Source organism: Pleurodeles waltl, chromosome 10, assembly GCF_031143425.1.
Source record: "Pleurodeles waltl isolate 20211129_DDA chromosome 10, aPleWal1.hap1.20221129, whole genome shotgun sequence".
In the NCBI taxonomy this organism is placed as follows: Eukaryota; Metazoa; Chordata; class Amphibia; order Caudata; family Salamandridae; genus Pleurodeles; species Pleurodeles waltl.
In genome coordinates this window covers 444,544,804-444,568,974 of record NC_090449.1, presented here as the reverse complement: position 1 = coordinate 444,568,974, position 24,171 = coordinate 444,544,804, and the positions used below count along the sequence as shown (strand labels likewise).

General features: G+C 47.6%; 1 protein-coding gene across 1 annotated transcript in view; it reads left to right on the top strand.

Annotated features, from left to right (window-relative positions):
* The window catches only part of GTF3C1 (general transcription factor IIIC subunit 1), a 1,928,973-nt gene that overhangs the window by 1,075,009 nt on the left and 829,793 nt on the right, over nucleotides 1–24,171 (top strand). The window contains exon 22 of the mRNA XM_069210709.1: nucleotides 20,665–20,734. Within this exon, the coding sequence (XP_069066810.1) occupies nucleotides 20,665–20,734 (70 nt within the window). The remainder of the gene's footprint in view (nucleotides 1–20,664; nucleotides 20,735–24,171) is intronic.

The window sequence follows — 24,171 nt, the reverse complement described above, 5'->3', positions numbered from 1 at the left end:
CGCCCCGGGACACCCCGGAGCGCCCGCTGGTGGCGATATGTGCTGGATGGCAGCACTGTGGCTGACTGGGTGGGACAGGCGCTTAACGAAGTTGACGCCCCTGTGTCGGGGTACATGGCTGCGGCAGGTGTCCTGTCCGGGGGAGCTTTAGACAATGGAATATTATTGGGATTACATATCTGGGGGATGTATGTAGGAGTGACCGCTTGATGTCCTTCCAGCAATTGAAAGACAGCTTTTCCTTGGCCAATAACCAATTCTGTTGCTTCCTTCAGATGCGCCATGCCCTGCGGGTCCACCTGCTGCCCGACCTATCCATTCCTGACGTTAGCCCCCTCGAGGTGAAAATTCTTATGGGACGCCTGGGAAAGGGCACCATCACCCAGGTTTACTGCTTGTTGCTCACTAATGCACCGGATGGCTTTGCCGGGCTGCGGGAGAGGTGGGCAGCTTGGGTGGGCGAGCTGGATGAGGATGACTAGAAGGAGGCGGGCCTCGCACCGAGGGAACTAGACATATCCGCAAGGTTGAGGATGGTGCAGCTAAATTATTTCCACATGACGTACTTGTCCCCATTGAGCATGCGACAAGTATGTCTGGCGACAACCCCTGGGCTGCCTGCATTGTGGTCACCTAGAAGCTCATCTACTGCATGTGGCATGGGAGTGTTTGAGAGAGCTTCCCTTTTAGGCGAGGGTTGAGCGGGAGATCTCTGAAGTCCTGGGACACTCAATTGAATAGACAGCCAGGGTGGCGCTGTTGGTCCTTCTTGAAGAATTTGGGGTGGGCAAGATCCGATAGAATATTTGTAGGGGTCGTGTGCCTGGTAGCCAAGAGGAGCCTGGAGGCGCCATCTATCTCGAAATGGCGAGCGGGGTTGACCAATGCTGTCAACTAAGAAAGCCTATTTACGATGTGCGGGCTGCCCTTGGAAATACAAGACAATCTGGGGGAAATGGCAGATCCACCAGGGGTAGGGTTTTGGTGCAGGATAACTGTTTTGGTCCGAACAGAGGGGTGTTATGTCAACTGTAAGACTGGTAACGACATGCTTCCATTGATCGTGCTGTCATGGTCTCATTGTTATGTTTTATGTTTAAATGAAATAAAAAGCTATTGACTCCCTTTTCAGATCCTTGGAAGGTGGGCTCCAAGCCTATAGATGGCATGATTAACATCTATGAGGCACATTTTTGCTCCTCCGTGACATACAGAGCTGGGGTTTGGGGTTACTGACACAACTCAAATTTACAGGTTATAGAAAATGTGTTATTGAGAATGCTTTTATCTGTACCCAACAGCCTCCTCATATACCTTTGCTAAATGAGTTAGGTTTATAAAGCCTGGAAAATAGCATTAAACTAGCACCCTTCATGCTTTGGCATTCAATCTGGTCTAAATAGGACACTCTTCTTAACCAAGAAATAATAAATGATAGTGTATCTCTTGGCCATTGTTCGACCTGTCGCCTCTTGGTGTGGTTTCCCCTGTCTTTTTGCTCCTGACTTCCTGTTTTTGATCATGTGTTGAGTTTCATATTTCCTGGCTTTAGGACTATGTGCCCTTTACCACTGCTAAGCAGTGCTAAAGTGCAAGTGCCCTCCGTCTAAATTGTATTGGTGATTGGCACATTTGATTTACTAGTAAGTTCATAGTATAGTGCACCATGTGTTCTCAGGGCCTGTAAATCAAACGCTACTAGTGGGCCTGACCCACATGAGTAGCCTTGTAAACATGTCTCAGACCTGCCACTGCAGTGTCTGTGAAGGTAGTTTTAAACTGCCATTTTGACCTGGCAAGGGTACACACTGGGCTTTCCCTATAAATATTTCACTCACCCTCTCCTTTTCAGGGAATCCTAGTGTAGTGACCTCCCCGGCCCATGTACAAAGCTTACTGAAACACTGCCAGAGATAGTTGCAGGTCTCACCATTGAGAAAGCTAATTTCAGACTGTTAGGATACTTTAATATTTACTTAAAGGGAATTAATAACCCCCAAGTCTCAAATATCTTACAAGACCTAGACGGTAGGCTTCTAGCACAAAGGTTTGAAGAACCTACTCATGTTAAAGGTCATCTTCTAGACCCAGTGTTGAGCAATGAGGCTTACCTCAAAGTTAAGAGCATACAACAAATGGCATGGACTGGTAATACACTTGTATTATTTACTGTGGACGGTCCCCCCTCAGGGTTGGAAGCTAAGAATCCTTCAAGCATAGGCTGAAGATGGTCTAATTGAATAAAGAGACTTTGCTATCGGCACTTGCTAACACTATACCTGTGTTAGGTAATGACCCAGCAGCAGCAAATACAATAGTAAATAATTGGATTACTCACTCTCTTGATAACACAATCCCTACCTCTACTCTTAAAAAAAGGGTCGTAAAGAGAGACATGCGCCAAGGTTCAATTAATATTTAGTTCTTCTTTTAAAAAAAAATAATAAAAAAAGGATATAAACAGTTGAAGTGAAAATGGAGATGCAAATATGATAATGAGCAAAAGTGGCCTAAAGGGCAGCCACTCTGTTTTACCATCAGGAAATGAAAGGGATTCAAGCTGCATGCTACAAAGACTTATTCGTCAAGGCAGCTAATGCCCTGAGGGAGTTGTTTGAGATTGTAAAATCTCAACACCCTTACATTGGAAAACCCTCTACTTAACCCCTCAGAGGGACACTGCAATTAACTTGCAGCCTAATTTCATAATAAAGCTTCCTCTATCTACAGTGAACTCCAGAAGGGGAGAGCACCACCCATAGAACCAGAGATAGTGCCCATGGCCGAAGAAATAGAGAATCTCTGGAGTTTCCCTCTAATTACTGAAGCTGCACTCCTTGCTCTTTATAGGAAAGTGAAATTGGGCTCCCCTCTGGATCCAGCCCCACCAAATATTCTCTGTGAGGGAAGACCAGCAATATTCCCTAGCTTTTTGGATTTACTAAACCAGGTGAGGTCCCCAAGAATGTAAACATGCTGTGGTCAAATCTTTGTTAACAAAAGGCAATGCCATGGAATTGCAGACCTATTTCCTTGCTTCTGGTTGTGGGTAAAGTCCTAGAGAAGCATATTAATCAGCACCTCTCCTGGCACTCCTTGACCCTATTCTGGATGGATTCCATCCTAAATACAGCACGGAATCATCATACTGTTGGTAACAAAGGAAGTAAAACAAATTCTTGACATGGGAGGAACGGCAGCTATCATTCTCCTTGATCTGAGTGCAGTGTTCAACATGGTCGACCATGACATCTTGGCACACAGATTGAGGGAAATAGGTTTAAAGAAAATTATCCTAAAATGGCTCCTATGCTTTCTAAAAGAAAGATCTTTTCAGATCTGGGATCCCCAGTGCTTTTCAGAGGTGCTTCTTTTAGAATCAAAGCTCCCACAGGGGTCTGGACTCAGCGCCACTCTCTTTAATACCTATGAGATTGCTGGCCTCCGTTGTCCAGGAAGTTGGTGTGTCTCTTATATCCTATGCTGAGACACAGCTGGTTGTCTCTCTAGTCCCCAGGAATGGCTCCCAGAAGTAGCTGAGTCTCTGTCTTTAGAAAGTATCTCAATGGATGGCAAGCTGCTCACTGAAACTTAATGGAGACAAAACGGAGCTGATGCTAGTGGGGAGCATTGCATCTCCTCTTACCACAGTAGGCTGGCCAGGCAGTCTAGGGATCCCACCAGTGCCATCTGCCCCGGTAAAAAGCACAGGAATATGGCTGGAATATAGTTGTCTGTGGAAGCACAAGCAAAAACACTAATTTGTACATTCTTCACCCTGTTGAGAACCTTGCGTAAAATTCTGTACTTACTACCTAAGCTACCCAGAAGAATTGTAGTCTAGGCATTTATTTTGTTGTCTGGACTACAGGAACTCCCAGTATTTGAGCTCACCCAAATCAAACTGAGAGACTCAAAGTGGTCCAAAATGCCTTGGTCAGGACCATCTTCAAGCTACCCAAATCTTCATCAGCCAAAGATGCCTTGGCGCCACCGCACTGGTTACCATTGGCGTAAATAATAAAATTTAAGACACTTTGCATAAGTCACAGGGCAATTAATCACAGGGGACCCAAGATGATTAGGGCTCTTCTTTCTACTTATACCTCCAATTGGATGTTGTGGTCCTCTAACACTATTCTGCTGGAGGTCCCCAGCATTCAAAAGTCAAGATGGGGAGGAAGATCCTTTTCCTACATATCTCCCAAATTGTGGAATTCAATGCCTATTGGCTTGAGAATAGAACCCAATGAACTCAAATTCAGTAGGCTTCTCAAAACATGGCTGTACGACAGCTAATTTCTTCACACGTTAATAGACGTGAACGATGCTTACTCTCACAGCGTGGGGAAGCCTAAAGGGTATCCATGCTCTTTACAAATACACATAAGATAAGGCCCAAACCTTCCCTTTTACTACATATAGGTCACCCGTAAGCCCAAGGCAGCACCATGGGCAGGGTGCAGTGTATGTAACTGGTTAGGACATATACTGGTGTGTTTTACATGTCTTGATAGTGAAATGCTGCTAAATTAGTTTTTCTTTATTGCAAGGCATATCTCTTCCATGGGCTAACATGGGGATTACCGTGAAATATCGATTAAGTGTAACTTCCCTTTGGGAGCAGATAGAGAGATGGAGGTTGGGGGTCTCTGAGCTCACACTTTAAAAATACATCTTTTGGTGAATTTGTTTTTTGAATTGAAGGTTTGAAAATGCCACTTTTAGAAAGTGGGAGTTTTCCTGCTTAACCATTTTGTGCCTGTGTGCCTGGCTGTGGAATACATGTGTGTTAGGATGACATTTGGGCTGTTTCTGAATTCAGTGTAGACAGTCACACAAAGGGAGCTGAGGTGTTACCTGCATTTCCTGGTGGGTCTTCCTGATTTAGAGTGGTGGGAGGAGCTGACACCGGAGTAGGGCTTTGTCTGTCCCCACACAAAGCAGTCTCCAACCCCCTTGAGGTTGTCTGGGGCCAGGACATGGAAAGGCAGGGTCTTGTGCACTACAAAGACTTCTCTTTGAAGTCTGCCTACTTCAAAGACAAAAATCGGCATGAGTACTTCTGATACCACAAAGTTAGACCACTTCTGGATGAATTCTTCCAAGAAGAAGGGCTGGATGCTGTATGAGGTACTGCCACTATGCCTCTTGCTTTGCTTTGATGGCCTGCTGCTTCTGTCCTGGGAGTGAAAGGACCAGACTTTGCTTTCTACATCCTGCTTTCCAAGGTTCTCCCAAGGGCTTGAACTGAGCTTGCCTCCTCCCAAGAAGTCTCAGGGACATTAAAGGCTTCATCTGCCAGTTCCTGGGCTCTTCTGCTAAGGGTCCAGATTTGGCAAGTGGTGTCAACTCCAGTCCCTGGGCCCTTGGAAGGGTAAGCTGGTGACCAGAAGGAGAAAATCCATGCACCAATGCGCCGTGGTTGAAAAATCGGTGCAGCGCCTGCAGAATTGACACAACGCTTGTTTCACCGGGGTTCCATCATCACAGCACATCTGGATTTTCCATGCATAATCCCTGGGCGTCAATTTCTCATCAACCCCACACCACAGTAAGGAACCGAGTCTGCGTATCCAGAAATCAACGCATCGCCTTTCCTGAGTGGAAAGAATATGCGCATCACCTCCCCTGCCAGTAAGGAACCAACACATTGCCTCACCTGCGGTAAAATAATCAACGCATCACCTCCCCTGCACAGTAAGGAATCGACTCATCGCTTTACTTTTTCGGTGCCTCACTCCCCTGCGGCCTGCATCATCTTTGTTTTTGGCTCATCCCAGATACTTAGTGCTAAAAAATACACCACCATTGATTCCTAAAGACTAAGACTCATTTAAACCTTTGATAATGATATCTTAGTTGTGTCTATTGGATTTTTGTTGTTTTAGTCTTTTACTCAAACTGGTGTGGAGTACTTTTGTGGTATTTTCACTGTTACTGTGTATGTGTACAAATACTTTACACATTGCCTCTGAGATGAGCCTGGCTGCTTGAGCCAAGCTACCAAGCAGCTGAGCAGGCTTTATCTGATAGAGACTTCTAGTTGCAGATCCCTTACCTTAGAATTTCCCACAGGCGTCAGACTAGATCTGGAGATTTTACTTTGAGCAGTACCCTTGCGCCTCATGTGGCGTTGGTCGACTCTGCGGGCATGATGGTCACCAGGTGATGTCTGGAGTTGTACATAGACACCGCTTCTGCACAGTGACGTTAGTTCTTTTCTTTCCGCGCCACACACTGATCTGAAGAGAGCTACCCTGGTCAATTTTTGACCGATTTCGACACTTTGTCGAGTTTTTGGTGATTTTTGTTTTTTGGTGGGGCAAGGATGACCACGAAGACCGGTTTCAAGCCTTGCGAGGCCTGTCACCACATGATGTCGGTGATGGATTCGCACCAGGTCTGTTTGTGGTCCCTGTCATGCTCTGAGTGCCGGGCCATGCACCCGAAGGCCGTGAGGGAGCTTTTCCTCAAGCCTATGGCGGCCTGCTGCTCGACTTTGTATCGCTCCTGGTTTTGCTCGAGACCACTTGCGGAGTCTCCACCATTTGTCATCCTCCAAGTCTTCGGGTCATTCGGGTAAGAAGAATAAGTCGTCGAAAACGGCTAGGCATTCTTCGACTTAGCCCTGTTGCTCCATTGATGCGATGCGGGAGGAGAATCAATGCTCCAGGCCTCCGTACTCTGAGCCTACTTCTGGGCCCGCTCCGCACCTCCCTGACTTTCTAAGAGCTGGAGCGACCCCTGGCCAATTAAAAGAATTCTGTGAGGCCATGGGTTTCATTTTTGGGCAGTTCGACCCCCCTCCGGCGCCTTTGGGCCCTGTGGGATCATCTAGGGGCCCTTCGGGTTCTGCGCAGGCAGCTCTAGCCCCGGCGTCCGAAGGCCTCTCTGGATCCACTACCGGATCCGTACTGATGCCGGTCGTACCATCGAAACCTTACCTAGCGCCAGCTCGGTCATTGACACTCCTGACATCAGTTGTGCCCACGATCAACGTCAACCCGATCCTAATCCCCAACGACTGAGTCGGAGTGTCGTCAGCTGCCGCCGCCGCCTTCTTCAATGGGGTCTATTCACCCCAGTTTGGATTCAGACCCTTTTCCTTATGGGAATGAATATGGGGAAGGATAGGAGGGGTCCCTGGACCCTAATGAATATCAGGAGGACCCTAACGTGAACTGGGCACAGGAATTGGGCGAGGCCAGTGGTCTGGATACTTCTCCAGATGCTGGCATGCTTTCATTTCCAACGGTGGCTACAATGCAGGGAGCCACATATTCTATGGTGGTCAGTAGAGCGGCTGAGGTCCTTGGCCTCGACCTGTCTACTGTTGAAGTCTGGTGTGATCTCCTGACAGGTGCTTCAACCAGGAGCTTCCACATCTGAGCCTCTCCTTCCTTTCAATGAAGCCCTCACTGATATCCTTCTGGGTACTTGGTCCAGACCCAGCATAGGCACTTGTGAACAGGACGATCACTCGCTGCCATCGGCCCACCCCAAACGACCCTAAATTCTTGTCCCAACAGCCCACTCCTTAGAGCCTTGTTATCCAGGTATCCTCGTCATCTGGTGCATTCCGTTTCGCACCTCCAGATTGTGAATCAAAGACTTGGGAAGAAGATTTTTTCTTACCCCAATCTGGTGTTGAGGCGTAGGAAGCTGGCTCTGTGTATACTATCTCAAAGTGAGGGATATTGTGCACAGAGTCCAGGGGTTCCCCAAGAGGCTTGACAGAGGCAATAATAGATAATACTAATGCTCTATTTGTGCTAGTGTGGTCTAGCAGTAGCCTTGTCAGAGGTAGTGTTAAGCATTTGTTGTACACACACAGGCAATACATGAGAACACACACTGAATGACTTAACTCCAGGCCAATACGTTTTTATATAGAAAAATATTATTTTCTTAATTTATTTTAGGACCACACGATTCAGATTACAGGTAAATACATTGAATGTAAGGTACTTGGCATAGGTAAAGATAGGACTTTGACTAAAAACATTAATCTACACAGTTGGGAATAAAATGGCAATAAGCTATTTTAAAAGTAGACACTACAAAATTCAGCAGTTCCTGGGAGAGGTAAGTACAGGTTAGTTTTTGAGGTAAGTAAAGCACTTACAACTTCAGTCTCCAGGGCATAGGCAGCCCACCGTTGGGGGTTCAAGCCAACCCCAAACACCCAGCACCTGCAACACAGGGCCGGTCAGGTGCAGAGGTGCTCTAGTTCCTGTTGGCTAGCAGGTAAGTACCTGTGTCCTTGGGGAGCAGACCAGAGGGATTTTGTAGAGCACTAGGGGGAGGGGGGTGGTCCCAAACAGGCACACAAAATACACCCTCAGCGGCACAGGGGCGGCCGGGTGCAGTGTGCAAACAAGGCATCAGGTTTTGTATTGAAATCAGTGGAGGGACCCGGGGGTCACACTGACGATGCAGGCAGGGCACAGGGGGGATTCTCGGGCCAGCCACTGACTGGGCAAGGGTGAGGGCCGCCTGCTGGTTACTGCTGCACCTGTGGTTGGTTCTTCATGGGCCTGGGGGCTGCAGGTGCGGTGCTTCTTTCAGGCGTCGGGTTCTTTGTTACTGGACAGTCACAGTCAGGGGATTCTCTGGATTCTCTCTGCAGGCGTCGTCGTGGGGTGCAGGGAGGTCGGCTCAGGGTGGACACGTCGTTGGAGTCGGCTAGGGGTTCTCTCTGTGGTGCTGGTTTCTTATTCTGGAGTGAGGTGAGTGTCCTTTTAAAGATGGTTCCTTCTTGTTGGTTTGGACAGAGTCGCTGTCCATGGGAGTTTCCTAGTTCTTTTGGAATTGCAGAGCAGTCCTCTGAGTCGGCAGAGGTCGATGGACCCAGATGCGTCGCTGTTGCAGATTTTTTTAATCTGGAGACAGGCCGATAGGGCTGGGCCCAAAGCAGTTGTCGTCTTCTTCTCTGCGGGTTTTCAGCAGTCCTCCTTCTTGTTAGGTCGTCAGGAATCTGATTTCCTGGGTTCAGGGTCGCCCCTCAATACTAGATTTAGGGGTGTGTTTAGGGCTGGAGGGCAGTAGCAAATGGCTACTGTCCCTGTGGGTGGCTACACCCTCCTTGTGCCTCCTCCCTTTGGGGAAGGGGGCACATCCCTAATCCTATTGGGCTAACTCTTCCATGCCAAGATGGAGGATTTTCTAAGGAATGGGTCACCTCAGCTCTGGACACCTTAGGGGCTGTCCTGCCTGGAGGGTGACTCCTCCTTGTTTTTCTCATTAACTCCTCTGGACTTGTCGCCACAAGTGGGGGCTGTGTCCGGTGGGGCGGGCATCTCCAATAGCTGGAGTGCCCTGGGGCATTGTAACACCAGGCTTGAGCCTTTGAGGCTCACCACCAGGTGTTACAGTTCCTGCAGGGGGAGGTGTGAAGCACCTCCACCCAGGACAGGCTTTGTTCCTGGTCACAGAGTGCAAAAAGGCTCTCACCCCATGTAGCCAGAAACTAGTCTGGAATTGGCAGGCTTGCAGAGACCAGTCAGCCTAGCACTAGCAGTTGGGCTGGCATGCAGGGGCCATCTCTAAGATGCCCTTTGTGTGCATTTTTCAATAAATCTCACACTGGCATCAGTTGGGATTTATTGTGCTGAGAAGTTTGATACCAAACTTCCCAGGAATCAGTGTAGCCATTATGGACTTGTGGAGTTCATGTTTGACAAACTCTCAGACCATATACTCTTCATGGCCTCCCTGCACTTACAATGTCTATGAATTGGCCTAGACACTGTAGGGGCATAGTGCTCATGCACTTATGCCCTCACCTGTGGTATAGTGCACCCTGCCTTAGGGCTGGAAGGCCTGCTAGAGGGGTGACTTAACTATGCCACAGGGAGTGAGAGGTTGGCATGGCACTTTGAGGGGAGTGCTATGTCGACTTAGTCATTTTCTCCCTACCAGCACACACAAGTTGTGAGGCAGTGTGCATGTGCTGAGTGTGGGGTCCCTAGGGTGGCATAAGACATGCTGCAGCCCTTAGAGACCTTCCCTGGCCACAGGTCCCTTGGTACCAGGGGTACTTTTTACAAGGGACTTATCTGTGTGCCAGGGATGTGCCAATTGTCAAGACAAAGGTACAGTTTTAGGAAAAGAACACTGGTGCTGGGGCCGGTTAGCAGAGTCCCAGCACACTTTCAATCAAAGCTGGCATCAACACAAGGTAAAAAGTTAGGGGGTAACCATACCAACAGTGGCATTTTCCTACATGCGGTCAGTGAACACTGTATGCCTTTTGGGCCGTTATTCTCACTCCCTGTGGGATATGGTCACACAAGTCTTGCTTCAGATACCAGAGGAAGCCCATACTATCATCTCCCAAGCAGTTGCTGATGGGAGAGATGCGGAGAAGTTCACTATTCGATGTAGGCTGGACAAGACCGACTCTCTGGGTAGATTGGTTGCGTCAACGATGGCCTTGAGGCTCCACGCCTGGTTGGGGACATCTGGTTTCTCAGGGGATGTCCAACATACCCTTATGGACATGCCCTTTGATGGGACCTATCTCTTTGGAGACAAGGCTGACTCAGCGTTTGAGAGGTTCAAGGACTCCCGGGCTACTGCTCGGTCCCTCAGCCTATCGACTGCCCCCATCCCCAACAGTCTGCCTTTTGCCCCTTCCATGGCTACGGAAGGGGCTCCCTGTCGCGCCCCTTTCTGAGCCACCGTGCCACCCATATTGTTCAGCCCCTGCATGGCTGGAGACGCAAAACCCTCAGGCTCGTGGGACAGGGAACCAGAGGTCGTCCCAGTCCACCGTACCCCTGCTGCAGCCTCCAAGCCCTCCATCCCAGGCCATTTGGCAGGATTGTGGTTGTTATGCCCACTACTTTCTGGTGCCCAAAAAGGACATGGGCTTACGTTTTATCCTACTCCTTCGGGCCCTCAATATCTTCTTCAAAAAGGAGTTCAAAATGCTCATCCTGGCTCAGGTCCTGTCTGCCTTTGGACCCAGGTGACTGGATGGTAGCGTTGTACTTGCAGGACGCTTATTTCCATATCCCCGTCTTGCCTGCCCACAGACGTCAGTTAGGTCACAAGCACTTTCATTTTACCGTGGTTCCCTTCGGCCTTACCAGTGCCCCTCAGGTGATTACAAAAGTGATGGTGGTGGTTGCAGTTCCTCTGCGCAGGTTGGGGGTTTCAGTCGTCCCCCCTACCTCGACGACTGGCAGTTGAAGGCGGACACGCCCCAGAAAGTAGTCTTCCACCTTCAGACTATGGCAAACCCCCTGCACGTGCTGGGGTTCACTATAAACTTGCCAAAGTCACGCCTGACTCCCTCTCAGATGTTCCCTTTCATTGGAGCTGTTCTGGACACAGTGCAGTTTCAAGTTTATCCTCCTGAAAAGCGAGTCCAGTATATTCAGGCAATGATTCAGATACTTCAGCCTCTAGCCTGGGTTTCGGTGAGAATGACTGAGGTTGCTGGGCCTCATGGCCTCCTGCATCTTGCTGGTGGTGCATGCCAGATGGCTTTTGCTGGCTGGGCAGTGGGATTTGAAGTTCCAGTGGGCACAGCATCATGGGAATCTCTCCGACATGGTCCAGATCTTGGAGAGAACTGCAAAAGATCTGCAGTGGTGGCTTTTGGATGAGGATTGGGACAACGGCAGATCCCTTTAACTTCCCCATCCAAATCTGACAGTAGTGACAGACGTCACTCCTGCCATGGGTTGGACACATGGGAGAGGCAGAGATCAGAGGTTAGATCTGTTCGACTCTGCAGAGAACTCACAATGTTAGTTGTTTTGTGCATTGGAGTTTCCAAGGCAGCACTAGCTCGGTGATGCTTTTTGTCTCGAGTGAAACTCTGGCCTCCATTCCGCCTATACAACATCTGTCCAGAGTTCTGAAGAAGATCAAGGATGACCGGGCCCAAGTAGTCCTGGTTGCTCCAGACTGGGCACAGAGAGTATGGTATCCAGAGCTACTGAGCATGGCCACAGATCCTCCATTCATATTGCCCCTTTGGGAGGATCTTCTGTCGCAGCAACAGGGAACGGTTCTCCACCTGAACCTGTCCAATCTTCGCCTTCATGCGTGGAGATTGAGTGGCGGCAGTTGACAGCTTTTGACCTTCCACCCTGAGTCTGTGATGTTATCTTGGCAGCCAGGCGTCCCTCCACCATAACGGTATATGCCTGTCGTTGGCATAAATTTCTGGCATGGTGTCGGAAGCTGGCCTGATGTGTGATGGGTACCTAAGTCACCTTAAGTACCTTAATCCAGGTCCAGGTATCCCCTCCTAGTGAAGTGAAGGCAGTGTCTAGAAGCCAGGCTTTCTAGAGGTAGCTGTGGATGAGCAGCGAAGGCTTATCTACAAGACATCCACAGCTCATGCAATACCACTTTAGTCACACAGCACTTACACACATGAAATAAAACTCAGTTGAACAAAAATAAAGGTACTTTGTTTGGAACAAATCACCACAAAATACTAGAAGGGCAAACCTCGAATAGGAGGTAAGTAATACACTAAATATATATATACACTAGTAATCAGAAATAGGCATAGAAAAGGTTAGAAAACAGTGAAAATAACAAGAACCAATAGTGACACTAGGGGGAGAACAAACCGTATACTAAAAGAAATGAAATGCAAACACAGGAGCCCAACCTAGGTAAGTAGAATGTGTAGAGGGAAGCTGGGTGTACTAGAAAACCACAGAGGTAAGTAACACAGTACCCCCCAGCGAACAGGAAAGCAGGAGTAAATAATTGGATTTTCCCCAAACCACCCAAAAGGAGGAAAAGAAGAAAAAGAAGACACCCAGACAAGACTGCAAGAAAACCAGTGGTGGATTCTTAAAGAAGAAAGACCTGTGGAGAGAGGGGACCACGTCCAAAAGTCACAGTGGAGTCCAAGGGAAGTAGGAGCTACTACCCACCCATCTGTACTTGCAGGAGTTGGTCGAAGGTGATGAAGAACAGGTCAGAACTGCAGCCCTGGAGCTGGAGAAGAGTTCCTGATGGATGCAGATGATGTCCCACGCTGGAGTGAAGATTGCAGACGGGTGTCAGTGCAGGAATTCCACCAACAAGCCTTGGCAAAGGCAAACTCACGGTTAGTGGAAAAGTGGTGCTGCCGGTGACCAGCAAGGTCCAGGAGGATTCAATCCAGGCGGGGGAGTCACAGGGGACCCACATTGTCGCAGAGAGTCCGCAGAGGCAGCACCCACAGGAATCCCACAGGATAGGAGGCCCCGGAGTCACAGATGAGGCCCTCGCAGCACTAAAAAAAGAGTATCCCCAAGCCGCCGGAGAACCGCGCAGGAGGCTGTGCTTTTCATGAAGGAGTGCTGACGGCTGGAGCGATACATCGCCTGAAGATTCCCTTGGAGGAGATGCAAACAAACCTTGGCAGCTGCAAGGGATGCAGTACACGAGGGTACTGTCCTGCACGGGAGTGCGGAGGCTTACCTCCACTAAAGTTGGACAGCTGGCAGAGAGGACCAAGAGGACCAAGAGGACCAGTCCCGACCACCACCCGTGATGAAGGATCCACGCAGCTCAAAATGAGTGGAGATCCACGGAGCTAGTCGTCGCTCATTGTAGGTGCCTGCGGTTGCAGGGGAGTGACTCCTTCACTCAAAGGGAAATTCCATCTTCTTGTGCAGGCTGACGAGTTGCTGTCTTCTGAGGATGCACGGCCGGGGAAATTTGGCAAGGCTGGCAGGAGACGTGGAAACAAAGTTGCAGAAGAGTCTTCTTCGTTGATTGCAGCGATGTATGTTCCTGGAGGGTCCAGGCGCTGTTCCAGTGGACATTAGTCGAAATGGAGGTTGCAGAGGAGTGCTGCTGGAATCTTGCAAGCCGAATCTGAGGACCATCCCAAGAGAGACACCCTAAAGGGCCCTGAAAGGGGGATTGGTCACCTAACCAGGTAAGCACCTGTCTGGAGGGGGCTCTGACATCACCTGCCTGGCCATTCAGATGCTCCCAGAGTTCCCTGCCAACCTTGGAAACAAGATGGCAGAACCCATGGACCCTCTGGAGGAGAACTGGGCACCACCCCTGGGGTGGAGATGGACGGGGCAGGGGTCACTCTCCTTTCCATTGTCCAGTTTCACACCAGAGCAGGAGCTCTGGGTCCCTGAACTAGTGTGGACTGGTTTATGCATGAAGGGCACCAAATGTGCCCTTCAAAGCAAATCAGTAGCTTGGGGAGGCTACCCCTCCCAACCAGTCACACCCATTTCCCACACCCTCTCCCAAAGGAAATCCTTTGTTCTGCCTTCCTGGGCTTGATCAGATCAAGCAGCAGGAGGGCGGAAACCTGTCTGAGGGGTTGTAGCAGCGGGGCTGCCCCGAAAACTCTGTAAGACTGGTGGTAGCAATGCTAGGGGTCCTCTAAGGAGCCCCCAGAGTGCATGGAATCATACGTCCAATACTTGCAACAGTATTGGGGTATGATTCCACATGTTTGATACCAAACATGCCCAGGTTTGGAGTTACCATTATGTAGCTGGACATAGGTAGTGACCTGTGTCCAGTACAAATGTAAAATGGTGTCCCTGTACTCACAAAGTCCAGGAAAATGAATCTGGAGTTTGTTTGGCACCTCTGCTAGTGCAGGGTTACCCTTACACACACGTACCTTCACCCTGCCCTCTGGGCTGCAAGGGCCTACCGTAGGGTGACCTGTAGTGAAAATGGGTGCATGCACCCGTTTCATGCAGGCTGCATGGGCTGGCTATGGGTGGCAAAATAACTGCTGCAGCCCATAGGGATCCCCTGGAACAACAAGGCCCTGGGTACCTAGGTGCCATATACTAGACTTACATGGGGGAGAAATATGCCAATTGTGGGAAGAAAAAGGTAAAACTTACAGGAGAGAAAAACTACTGGGGTCCGGTTTAGCAGGATCCTAGTAGACACAGACATACTGACAACAGGAAGAAAATGGGAGTAACCATGCCAAGAAAGAAGTTACTTTCCTATACATGGTGTACCAACAAGTCTGTTGATTCCCTCTCTGCTTTTCTCTCTGAGGTTCGCTTCTTTATCATTTCTTTAGCCCAGCATGGCTCTGCTTTGGGCACCCTGGAAGGTTATTTATCAGCTATATTTCTCATATTGCCTGATCAAACTTCCCTTTTTAATTCTCCTATTTTTGGTAGATTCCTTAATTGACTCACCCATATGTTTCCTCCCACTCAGTTTATCTTGCCTCAGTGGGACCTCAGTCTTGCCCTACTTACTTGATGTGTGCTCCTTTTGATCTGTTACACAATTGTCCCTTATTGCTCATTACTTTGAAAACTGTTTTTTTCTTGTTGCCATCACCTCTGCTCACAGAATGAGTGAGCTTCAGGCGCTTTCTTCAAAGCCCCCATTTGTGTCTGTGCACCCTGACAAGATGGTGTTGTGAACAAGGGCCTCATTTCTTTCCAAAGTAGCTACGCCTTTTCATGTAGGCAAGTCCATCACTTTGCCTACTTTTTACGCATCTCAACATCCTTCTCATGAAGAGGAGAGACTCCACCGCCTAGATCCAAGAAGAGCATTGGCATTCTACCTGAATCGTACTAAAGCTTTCTGGGTGATCGATCAACTCTTTGTTGGATATGTGGATGCAAAGAAAGGGAAGGTGGTGCAAAAGCGTACCATCTCATGATGGGTACTTCTTTGCATCAAAATGTGCTACGTTTTGGCATAGAAGCAACCCCCTGAGGCCCTGCGCTTTCATTCCACCAGAACAACTGCTGCTACTGCAGCATTAGTACATTGAGTTCCTGCCTTGGATATCTGTCAAGCGGCAGCATGGGCATCCCTGCACATGTTTACAAAGTGTTACTGCCTGGACCATCAGGACCGCTGGATAGCCTACTTTCATTGTTCGATCCTGCAGGACTTTTACAGTATGATTTTGGTTTGCAGCCCACCACTGAGGACGGCAATGCTTGCATATCTATTCTTAGATAAGAAATCTGCAACTAGAAGGGTCTATCGGATGAACAAGTTACTTTCCTTTGGTAATGATTTATCTGGTAGAGGAATATTCTAGTTGCAGATTCCTAACCGACCCACCCGTCCTCCCCATTTGCATACTGATTTCTAGGGATAGGAATTTCCTATTCAGGGCCTTGGCTCCGGCATAACATTTTCAGTGTTCTTCATGGCTCTGTCCTTTGGTGTGGGAAGTCGTGAAACAAATCTTTACATCACTGCGCAGAGGCATGGCGTCTATGTACGACTCCCGACATCATCATGGCGACCACGACGCCCATAGAGTCAACCGATGCCACCTGAGCAAGGGTGCTGCTTGAAAAAAAAAAAACTCAGGATCCCATCTGACACCTGGGGGAAATTGTAAGGTAAGGAATCAGCAACTAGAATATGTCTCTACTAGATAAATTGTTATCAAAGGTAAGTAACTTGTTCATCTTAGCTGTGTGGCTCCCTTACTCCAACTAGAATGAGAGTCTCTACTTGGCCAGTATGCAAACCACTAAATCAGAGACCCCATTTCTAACAACCATGCACATACTATCCTATAGCTAAGGTATGTTAAGGAGCAGCTTGCCATGCTAGGGAGGCTGTGTTGATAAACCACAGATCATCTCTGTTTCTAAGCAGCAGCTAAAATAAGATTACCTAGCCCTATGTTTAAGGCATAGTTTAGGCTTAGCCATGGAAAAGAAAAGGGTGTCTGGCTACTTCCCATTAGTAACTACAGATTTTAATGGAGCCCTATCTTTTGTTACAGGTTCAGCATTCCCAAAGATTTTTTTGGGTGACGTTGGGGTATAATATAAACCTCTTTTTAATCTCCTACCCCAGCAATGTTTATTTTCATTCTGCCCTTTGTCCGTGCCCCTGTGACTCGCGTTCAATGTAGTCTTTGCTGCACTTTTTCTTTTGTGAATTATATGCTACATTTAGGAAAAAAAAATTAATCCCGCTGCTTAGATTTCTGATTATCAGAAGATGCATGCCTGCCCTGATTCACTTACAGATTTTACAAACCGAGTGATTTACCAATGTATCTCTGCAGTTGTGAGAATGAGGAGTTCGGCGGGAAATAGGATTGTATGGTGATGCAATTCTAATGTCAAATATTTACAACTGTATATGACCGTAACTAAAGTAACGGGCAGGCTCGGAAAAGATTGGGATAAACACGAGCGTTCTTTTAACTTTTTTAATTCTATTTGCACAATGCACTTCCATGGTTTTACTCTTCAGTGGGGTCATTTGGTATAAAGGAAGCATGCAACTTATTCAACCCCTATGTTTACATTGGCGCTGGTCAATTTATATGTTATATATTATTTATTGAAGCTGAAGATGTTATGATTGGATTGTTCTATGAACATGCTTTTAGTAGGATTAAATGTTGTGATGCACTCTAATGACGATTTTATGTTGAGCACTTTAATGTTTTTTTAACCGAATAAAGATTGCTCTGATACTTCTTAAATGAACCTGTGTTGATTTCTCCACAGTGATCACTGTGAAAAAAGCATTCTTAAAGTGATTCGAATAGCATTGTGTAGGACTCTGGCCCGGTGTGTGGTGAGTACCTAAGGTACTTACACCTTGTACCAGGTCCAGTTATCCCCTTTAGTGTATTGTAGGCAGTGTCTAGAGCCTGGATCTCTTGTGGTAGCAATGGATGAGCAGCCAAGGCTTATCCAGGAGACATGCAAATTTCATGCAATACCACTGTAGTCACACAGCACTTACACACATGAAAGAACACTCAGTTTTACAAAAATAAAAGTACTTTATTTTAGTGACAAAAATACCAAAAAGTACTAGAGAGGCAACCCTCTAATAGGAGGTAAGTAACAGACTAGATATGTACACTAATAATCAGAAACAGACACAGAAAATGTTAGAAAACAGTGCAAATAGCAATAGACACTGATCCTAGGGTGAGCCCAAACCATACAATAAAAAAATGGAATGCGAACACAGGACCCCCTCCCCACCACCTAGGTAAATGGGAGTGTGTTGGGGGGAGCTGGGTGTACTAGGGAACCCCAAAAGTAAGTACTTCAGTGCCCCTTAGCGACCAGGAGGAAAGGAGTAAATTACCAGATTTTCCCCAAACCACCCAAAACACAGAAAATGAAGAAAAGGCAACACCCAGACAAGACTGCAAGAAACCTGCGGTGGATTTCTGAAGAGTAAAACCTGTGGAAGAAGAGGACCAAGTCCAGAAGTCACAGAAGAGTCCAGGTGGAATAGGAGCTACTACCCACCCAGCTGTGGATGCAGGAGTTGGTTGACGGTAGGACAAAGACAGTCAGGAATGCAACCCTGGAGCAGGTGAAGAGTTCCTGCAGGATGCAGTCGACGTCTCATGCCGGATGGACGACTGTAGTCGGTCACTGGCCTGGAAAAGCCGCCAATAAGTCTTGGCAAAGGCAGAAGTCCCGGAGAAGCAAAAGTAGAGCTGCCCAGGACCAACAAGGTTCAGGAGGACTCAACCCACATGGGGAGTACTAGGGAGACCCTCAGGGAGGCAGAGAGTCCAAAGAAGAACAGGCAGCCCCCACAGGAGACCCACTGGACAAGGAACCAGGAATTGTAGAGGAGCCCACACAGCACAAATGAAGAAGGGTCCCACGCCACAAGAGAAGCTCGCAGGGGGTTGTGGGTCCCAGGAAGGAGTTCTGTCGCTACATGGAGCCTGAAGATCCCTTGAAGGAGATGCAAACAAGCCTTGGTAACTGCAAGAGACGCGGTGCACAGCCGTACTGTCCTGCGTGGGAAGGCAAGGGCTTACCTCCACCAAAGTTGGACAGCTGGCAGAGAGGACCATGAGGACTACTCCGAACCACCACCCGTGATGTAGGATCCATGCAGCTCAGGATGAGAGGAGATCCATGCAGCCGGTCGTTGCTGTAGTGAGCGCCTGCAGATGCAGGGGAGTGACTCCTTCACTCCAAGGGAGATTCCTTCTTCGTTCTTGTGCAGACTGAAGACTTGCCGCCCTCAGAGGATGCACAGCCGGGGATATGTTGCAGACGCAGGTAGGAGCCATGGAAACAAAGTTGCAAGCAGTGTCTTTGTCATGGGTGCAGATTGTCGGTTCCTGGGGAGTCCAGTGGTGGTTCCAGTAGCTAGAAGTTGAAGTAGAGGTTGCAGAGGAGTCCTGTTGGAATCTTGCAAGCCGAATCTGAGGACCCACCCTAAATAGCCCTGAAAGGGGAATTGGTCATCTAGCCAGGTGACAACCTATCAGGATAGGGCTCTGACGTCACCTGCCTGAACTGGCCACTGAGATGCTCCTTAGAGGTCCCTGCCAACCTTGGTTTCAAGATGGCAGAACCCAGGGACCCTCTGGAACACCTCTGGGCACCACCCCTGGGTTGGTGATGTACAGGGCAGCGGCCACTCCCCTTTCCATTGTCCAGTTTCATGCGAGAACTGTGACCGGGGGTCCCTGAACCGGTGTAGACTGGTTTATGTACAGAGGGCACCAAATCTGCCCTTCAAGGCATACCATTGGCTTGGGGGTGGGACTAACCCCCTCACAAGCCATATAACACCTCTTTCCAAAGGGGGAGGGTGTTACCTCCCTCTCCCAAAGGAAATCCTTTGTTCAGCCTTCCTGTGCTTGAGCTGTTGAGCAGAAACGTGTCTGAGGGGTGGCAGCAGCTTGGGCTGCCCGGAAAACCCCAGAAGGTTGGTAGTAGCAATGCTGGGGGTCCTCTAAGGAGCCCCCAGAGTGTATGGAATCATACTTCCAATACTGGCATCAGTATTGGGGTATGATTCCGACATGGTTGATACCAAACATGCCTAGGTTTGGAGTTACCATTATGTAGCTGGACATAGGTAGTGACCTGTGTCCAGTACACGCATAAAATGGTGTCCCTGCACTCTCAAAGTCCATGAAAAATGGAACGGGAATTCTTGGGGGCACCTCTGCTACTTGCACCCTGCTCTCTGGGCTAGGAGTGCCTGCCATAGGGGTAACTTACAGTGACCTGTAGTGAAAAGGGTGCATTCACGCTTTCATTCAGGCGGCACTGGCAGGCCTGCAGGTACACTTTGCATGGGCTCCCCATGGGTGGCATAATGCATGCTGCAGCCCATGGGGGTCCCATGGTACCACAATGCCCTTGGTACTTGGGTACCATATGCTCGGGCTTTACATGGGTGTACTAGTATGCCAGATGTGGGGTGTAAGTTACCAAGTTAGTTACCAAGTTAGAAGGGAGAGAGCATAATCACTGGGGTCCTGGTTAGCAGTATCCCAGTGAACACAGTCGAACACACCGACAAACAGGCAAAAAGTGGGGGTAACCATTCTAAAAAGAGGCTATTTTCCTACACATGGGTTTATTATTTCAAATATAATAAATGCACCAGGATTTCTACCCAAAAAGACGCTATGCAAGTGCCGGCTCTAAGTTGTTCCTAAGAGGCTTTCATGTTCTTGCAGCTAGCATGGACATTTTGTGAACAGCATATCGAAATAACTGTTCTATTACAAGGCCCATTTTGCAGGAATGATGTGTTTAGATTACTCTTGCAATTGAAAAGAAATTCTGTAAGCAGAAAGCATGCCCGAAAACATTGAATGGCAGGTAATCTTATGTTTCTGAACTGTTCTATCTAAGCATTTCATTTCACTCATGCTTACAGGTAATATTTTGCTTTTTGAATATTTTTCTTTATCAGACTGTAGTAAATCCTGACCAGTGCCCTACACTGAGACTGCAGACGTTCTCTAGCAAGCATCCCCTTGCAGGTAATAATTGTCTGATATTGATTAAGAATAGCACTAATCCTAAACAGCATGTGTGAAACCTCTTATGATTAATTACATTTTCTTATTCTTAGTGTTACAGTTGGTGTCTCCAGCTTGGGCTGTATCATGATGTGCTACATCTTTTCACACTGAACATTATTATTTTTTTTTTAGCAGTGCTAGACGTCTTCAAAATGAAGCTTCTTTAATGAACACATAATCCGAGTGTAATCATCTGGGAGACTCATTTTAGTACACATAACATTAGCGTAGGAGGATTTTGAGTTGCTATGAAATTAGAAAAGTGGACTTGTTCTTTCCTGTAACTTGGGGCTTCTCTAAACAAAAATATGCTCCAAATGCTTAAGTGCTGCCTTTTTTAACCATAACTACTTTTTTTTTTTTTAATTAAATAAAAACAGTTCAAAACATCGAACTATAGCACCAATCTAGCGGAGGAGCTTAACTCCCATCAGTAGTACACTGCAGTCTCTCCAACAATGTGACCTAAAACATAGACAGTGTAATTAAACATTTCAAATGTCTGTAGTTCTGGAAGTCAAGGGGCCCCCGACTCACTGATCTTTGTCGCTAGACCATAAAGCCAAGGGTTGCGGGTCAGCGAATCTGCTGTATATAGCAGTATCACATTTGGCTACAAGGAAGCCAGTACCTGCTAGCTTCTTCTGACTTTGCTAGTTAACCCAGCCGAGAGAACAAAGGGGAGGTTTTGTAGAATATCGAGAAAATGGGGTTGAATCATCATTGTATAGAGCACCTCCCACCCCGTCATATTAAGCAGGAGTGGCACCCATGTCTCTAAATCCAAGTGATTTTGTTTTAGGATTGGAACAATGTGGGCGACTTAGGCCCTGCATATTGATCATGAGTGATGTGTATACCAAAGAATAGGACGGGCCCGTGTAGTATTTGAATCTTCATGGAGAGGTATAACCGTAAATTGCATGCATCTTGATTTGTCTCAGTTTACTAATAATCCTGATGCCTCTCTGTATATCTTGAACATCCATATTAGCTGGGAGGGGGAGGCCTCTTAGGGCCAGTTGTATGAAGCAATTTTCCGGTCACCGACCGGAAAAATGCTTTTTCTCTATGTACCAAAGCAAAATACAACTCAGTAACTTGCTTACAGAATTGCATTTTGCTTTTGTGATTCAGTAATAGGAAGGGGCATGTTTAGGGCTTCCCTTCCTAATACAGAATTACAATAGCGTGTTGAAATGTTTTGCAACAGGAAATGTGGTTCCAAAACATTCACAGTTACCACCAACTTCAAGTTGGTGGCAACCCATTCGTAAACGGGAAGGGTTCCCCAGGGACCCCTTCTCTTTTGTGAATAGAAGTGTAAATATTTTTCCAGAGCAGGTAGTGGTCCCACGGACCACTGCCTACTAAGGAAAAAATTAACAAAAGTCATGTTTTTTTTGTGTCTGAAATGCATCCCATTTTCCTTAATTTAAAAGCAGTCACAGACATGGTGATTTGCGGTCCCCAGCAGGTCACCGTCCTTGTGAGTGTGGCCTTTTCCAATGGGGTCGCAAATTGCAACCTACCTCATGAATATTGATGAGGTAGGTCATTTGGGACCCCATTGGGAATGGCTAAATGTGTCTGAGACACATTTGTATATTTCACTTTGCGAGTCTCTAATTGCGACATGCAAAAAGTCACAATTAGAGACTCACAAAATTAAATGGATACACGTATGGCCCTTTAGTGTTGAAGGTAAAGGAGCATGTTGTGGGTGTATAGCTCCACTCTGTGCTCCTGGCTGGCAGCCATTTGGAAACCTCATACTTGGGCATAACGCCTGATCCCCTCCACCAGGGAGTCCATCACCAAAAAGAGGACAAAGCTTGCAGCCCCAGCGCATGCTCTAGTGGGCTTGTGCTGTGCTCACTAGAGAAGTCGATGGAAAGCACCCAGTTAACCTTCATCTGGGCCCTCAGGACATCGAACAGAGCCTTCACAAGGCCAGAAAGTACGAATCAAAATTTGCCTTGTCTAGTATTTGGAAACAAAAGTCCAGTGCACTATATGAAATATTTTTCATAATCTGTTGAGAACAATGCCATTGGGCCCAGCAGGTCCTCCGAACCTATAGTGCCATCTTTAGTTGTCTCAGGCTATGCCTAATACTTTTCCCATACATAAATCCATTCTGGTCTTTATGGGCCAGTGTCTTTATAACCTTGACAAACCTGAAGATTTATGTAAAGAGTTTAATCTGTACATTCAAAAGCAAAATAAACCTGTAGAGAGAGACACAGCTTAGGTAGCATTCAGGGTCTCAGGACAGGATGAAAGGATGCACTAAGGAAGACGTGCAGTAGCAAACCGAACCTTGCACTCCTCAAAGAATGACTGTAGGACTGGAACCAGGAGCAAGGAAACTTATTTTGAAAAATGTAAGGGTTATGCGGATATGACAGTCTGGATCTCCTTTGGGGTAAAGGGCTCCTCAAGCTCCTGTCTGTCTGACAACATGAATAACCCTTTAACCAGGCCACCAGAATGGGGTGTGGGAGCTGTGCTTGATGGGTACTCCTATTGGAGCTCTCTGTGATAATCAGCCAAGTATCAATAGTCCAGAATTATGGCACTGATTTACCAGGGAAGAGCCCCAGCCAGAGTTCGCACCGTGAGTGCTTAGTGTGTCCTTTCAGTTATGAAACAGGGAGAAATCTGCAAAGACATAACTTAAACTTTTCCGGATCGGTAATGCAGACTCATTCGGAAAAACCTAGGAAGCAAACATTGTTGCTGCAGGAGTGATGCTCTGCATCTTTTATTCAATCTGCCATCTCACTTGTATTGCTTTGTAGTTTGAACTGTCTGCTGAAGCGTGGTCACTGCCTTCAAGGTTTGACACCTGGCCTTGTACTTCTGTGACACAGGCATTTTTCGCAGTTCTTGTCTAAGGAGAATGATCTCTGTTCCAACTTCTCCATTTAGCCCGGAAGAGTGAATTTCTTATCTAATATTTTCTGTGTTGAAACACTCAGCCTTCCTAAGAGTTGCAAGGCCCACAAGCTGGTATTTTGATCAAGGTGGATATACGTGCTCTGTGCACGGATGTCAGCAAATTTGTATAACTTACTTGGTTTTGGAAGGGTGTTGTCCTATGCCATTGGGGGGTTGGGCTGCAGTGCCCCCCCCTACAGGGCATGTCCACGTCGGTGAATAATGTCCATCCAATAGACCTACCATATCTCCCAGTTAGGAGTGCAATGAGTGGTCCAGCAGCCACCAACTCCAGTAGTATCTTGACATTAAAGGCCAGCGGGTCTTTACCACTTAAAGTCTGAATCCGTCCACTGGGGAGGTAAGGGCCGAAGGCACACACCTGAGTAGCCGTTATGGCACTCAGTATTCCTATGGACTAGCTCTCTCCTGGAGGGGTGAGGTCCAAGCAG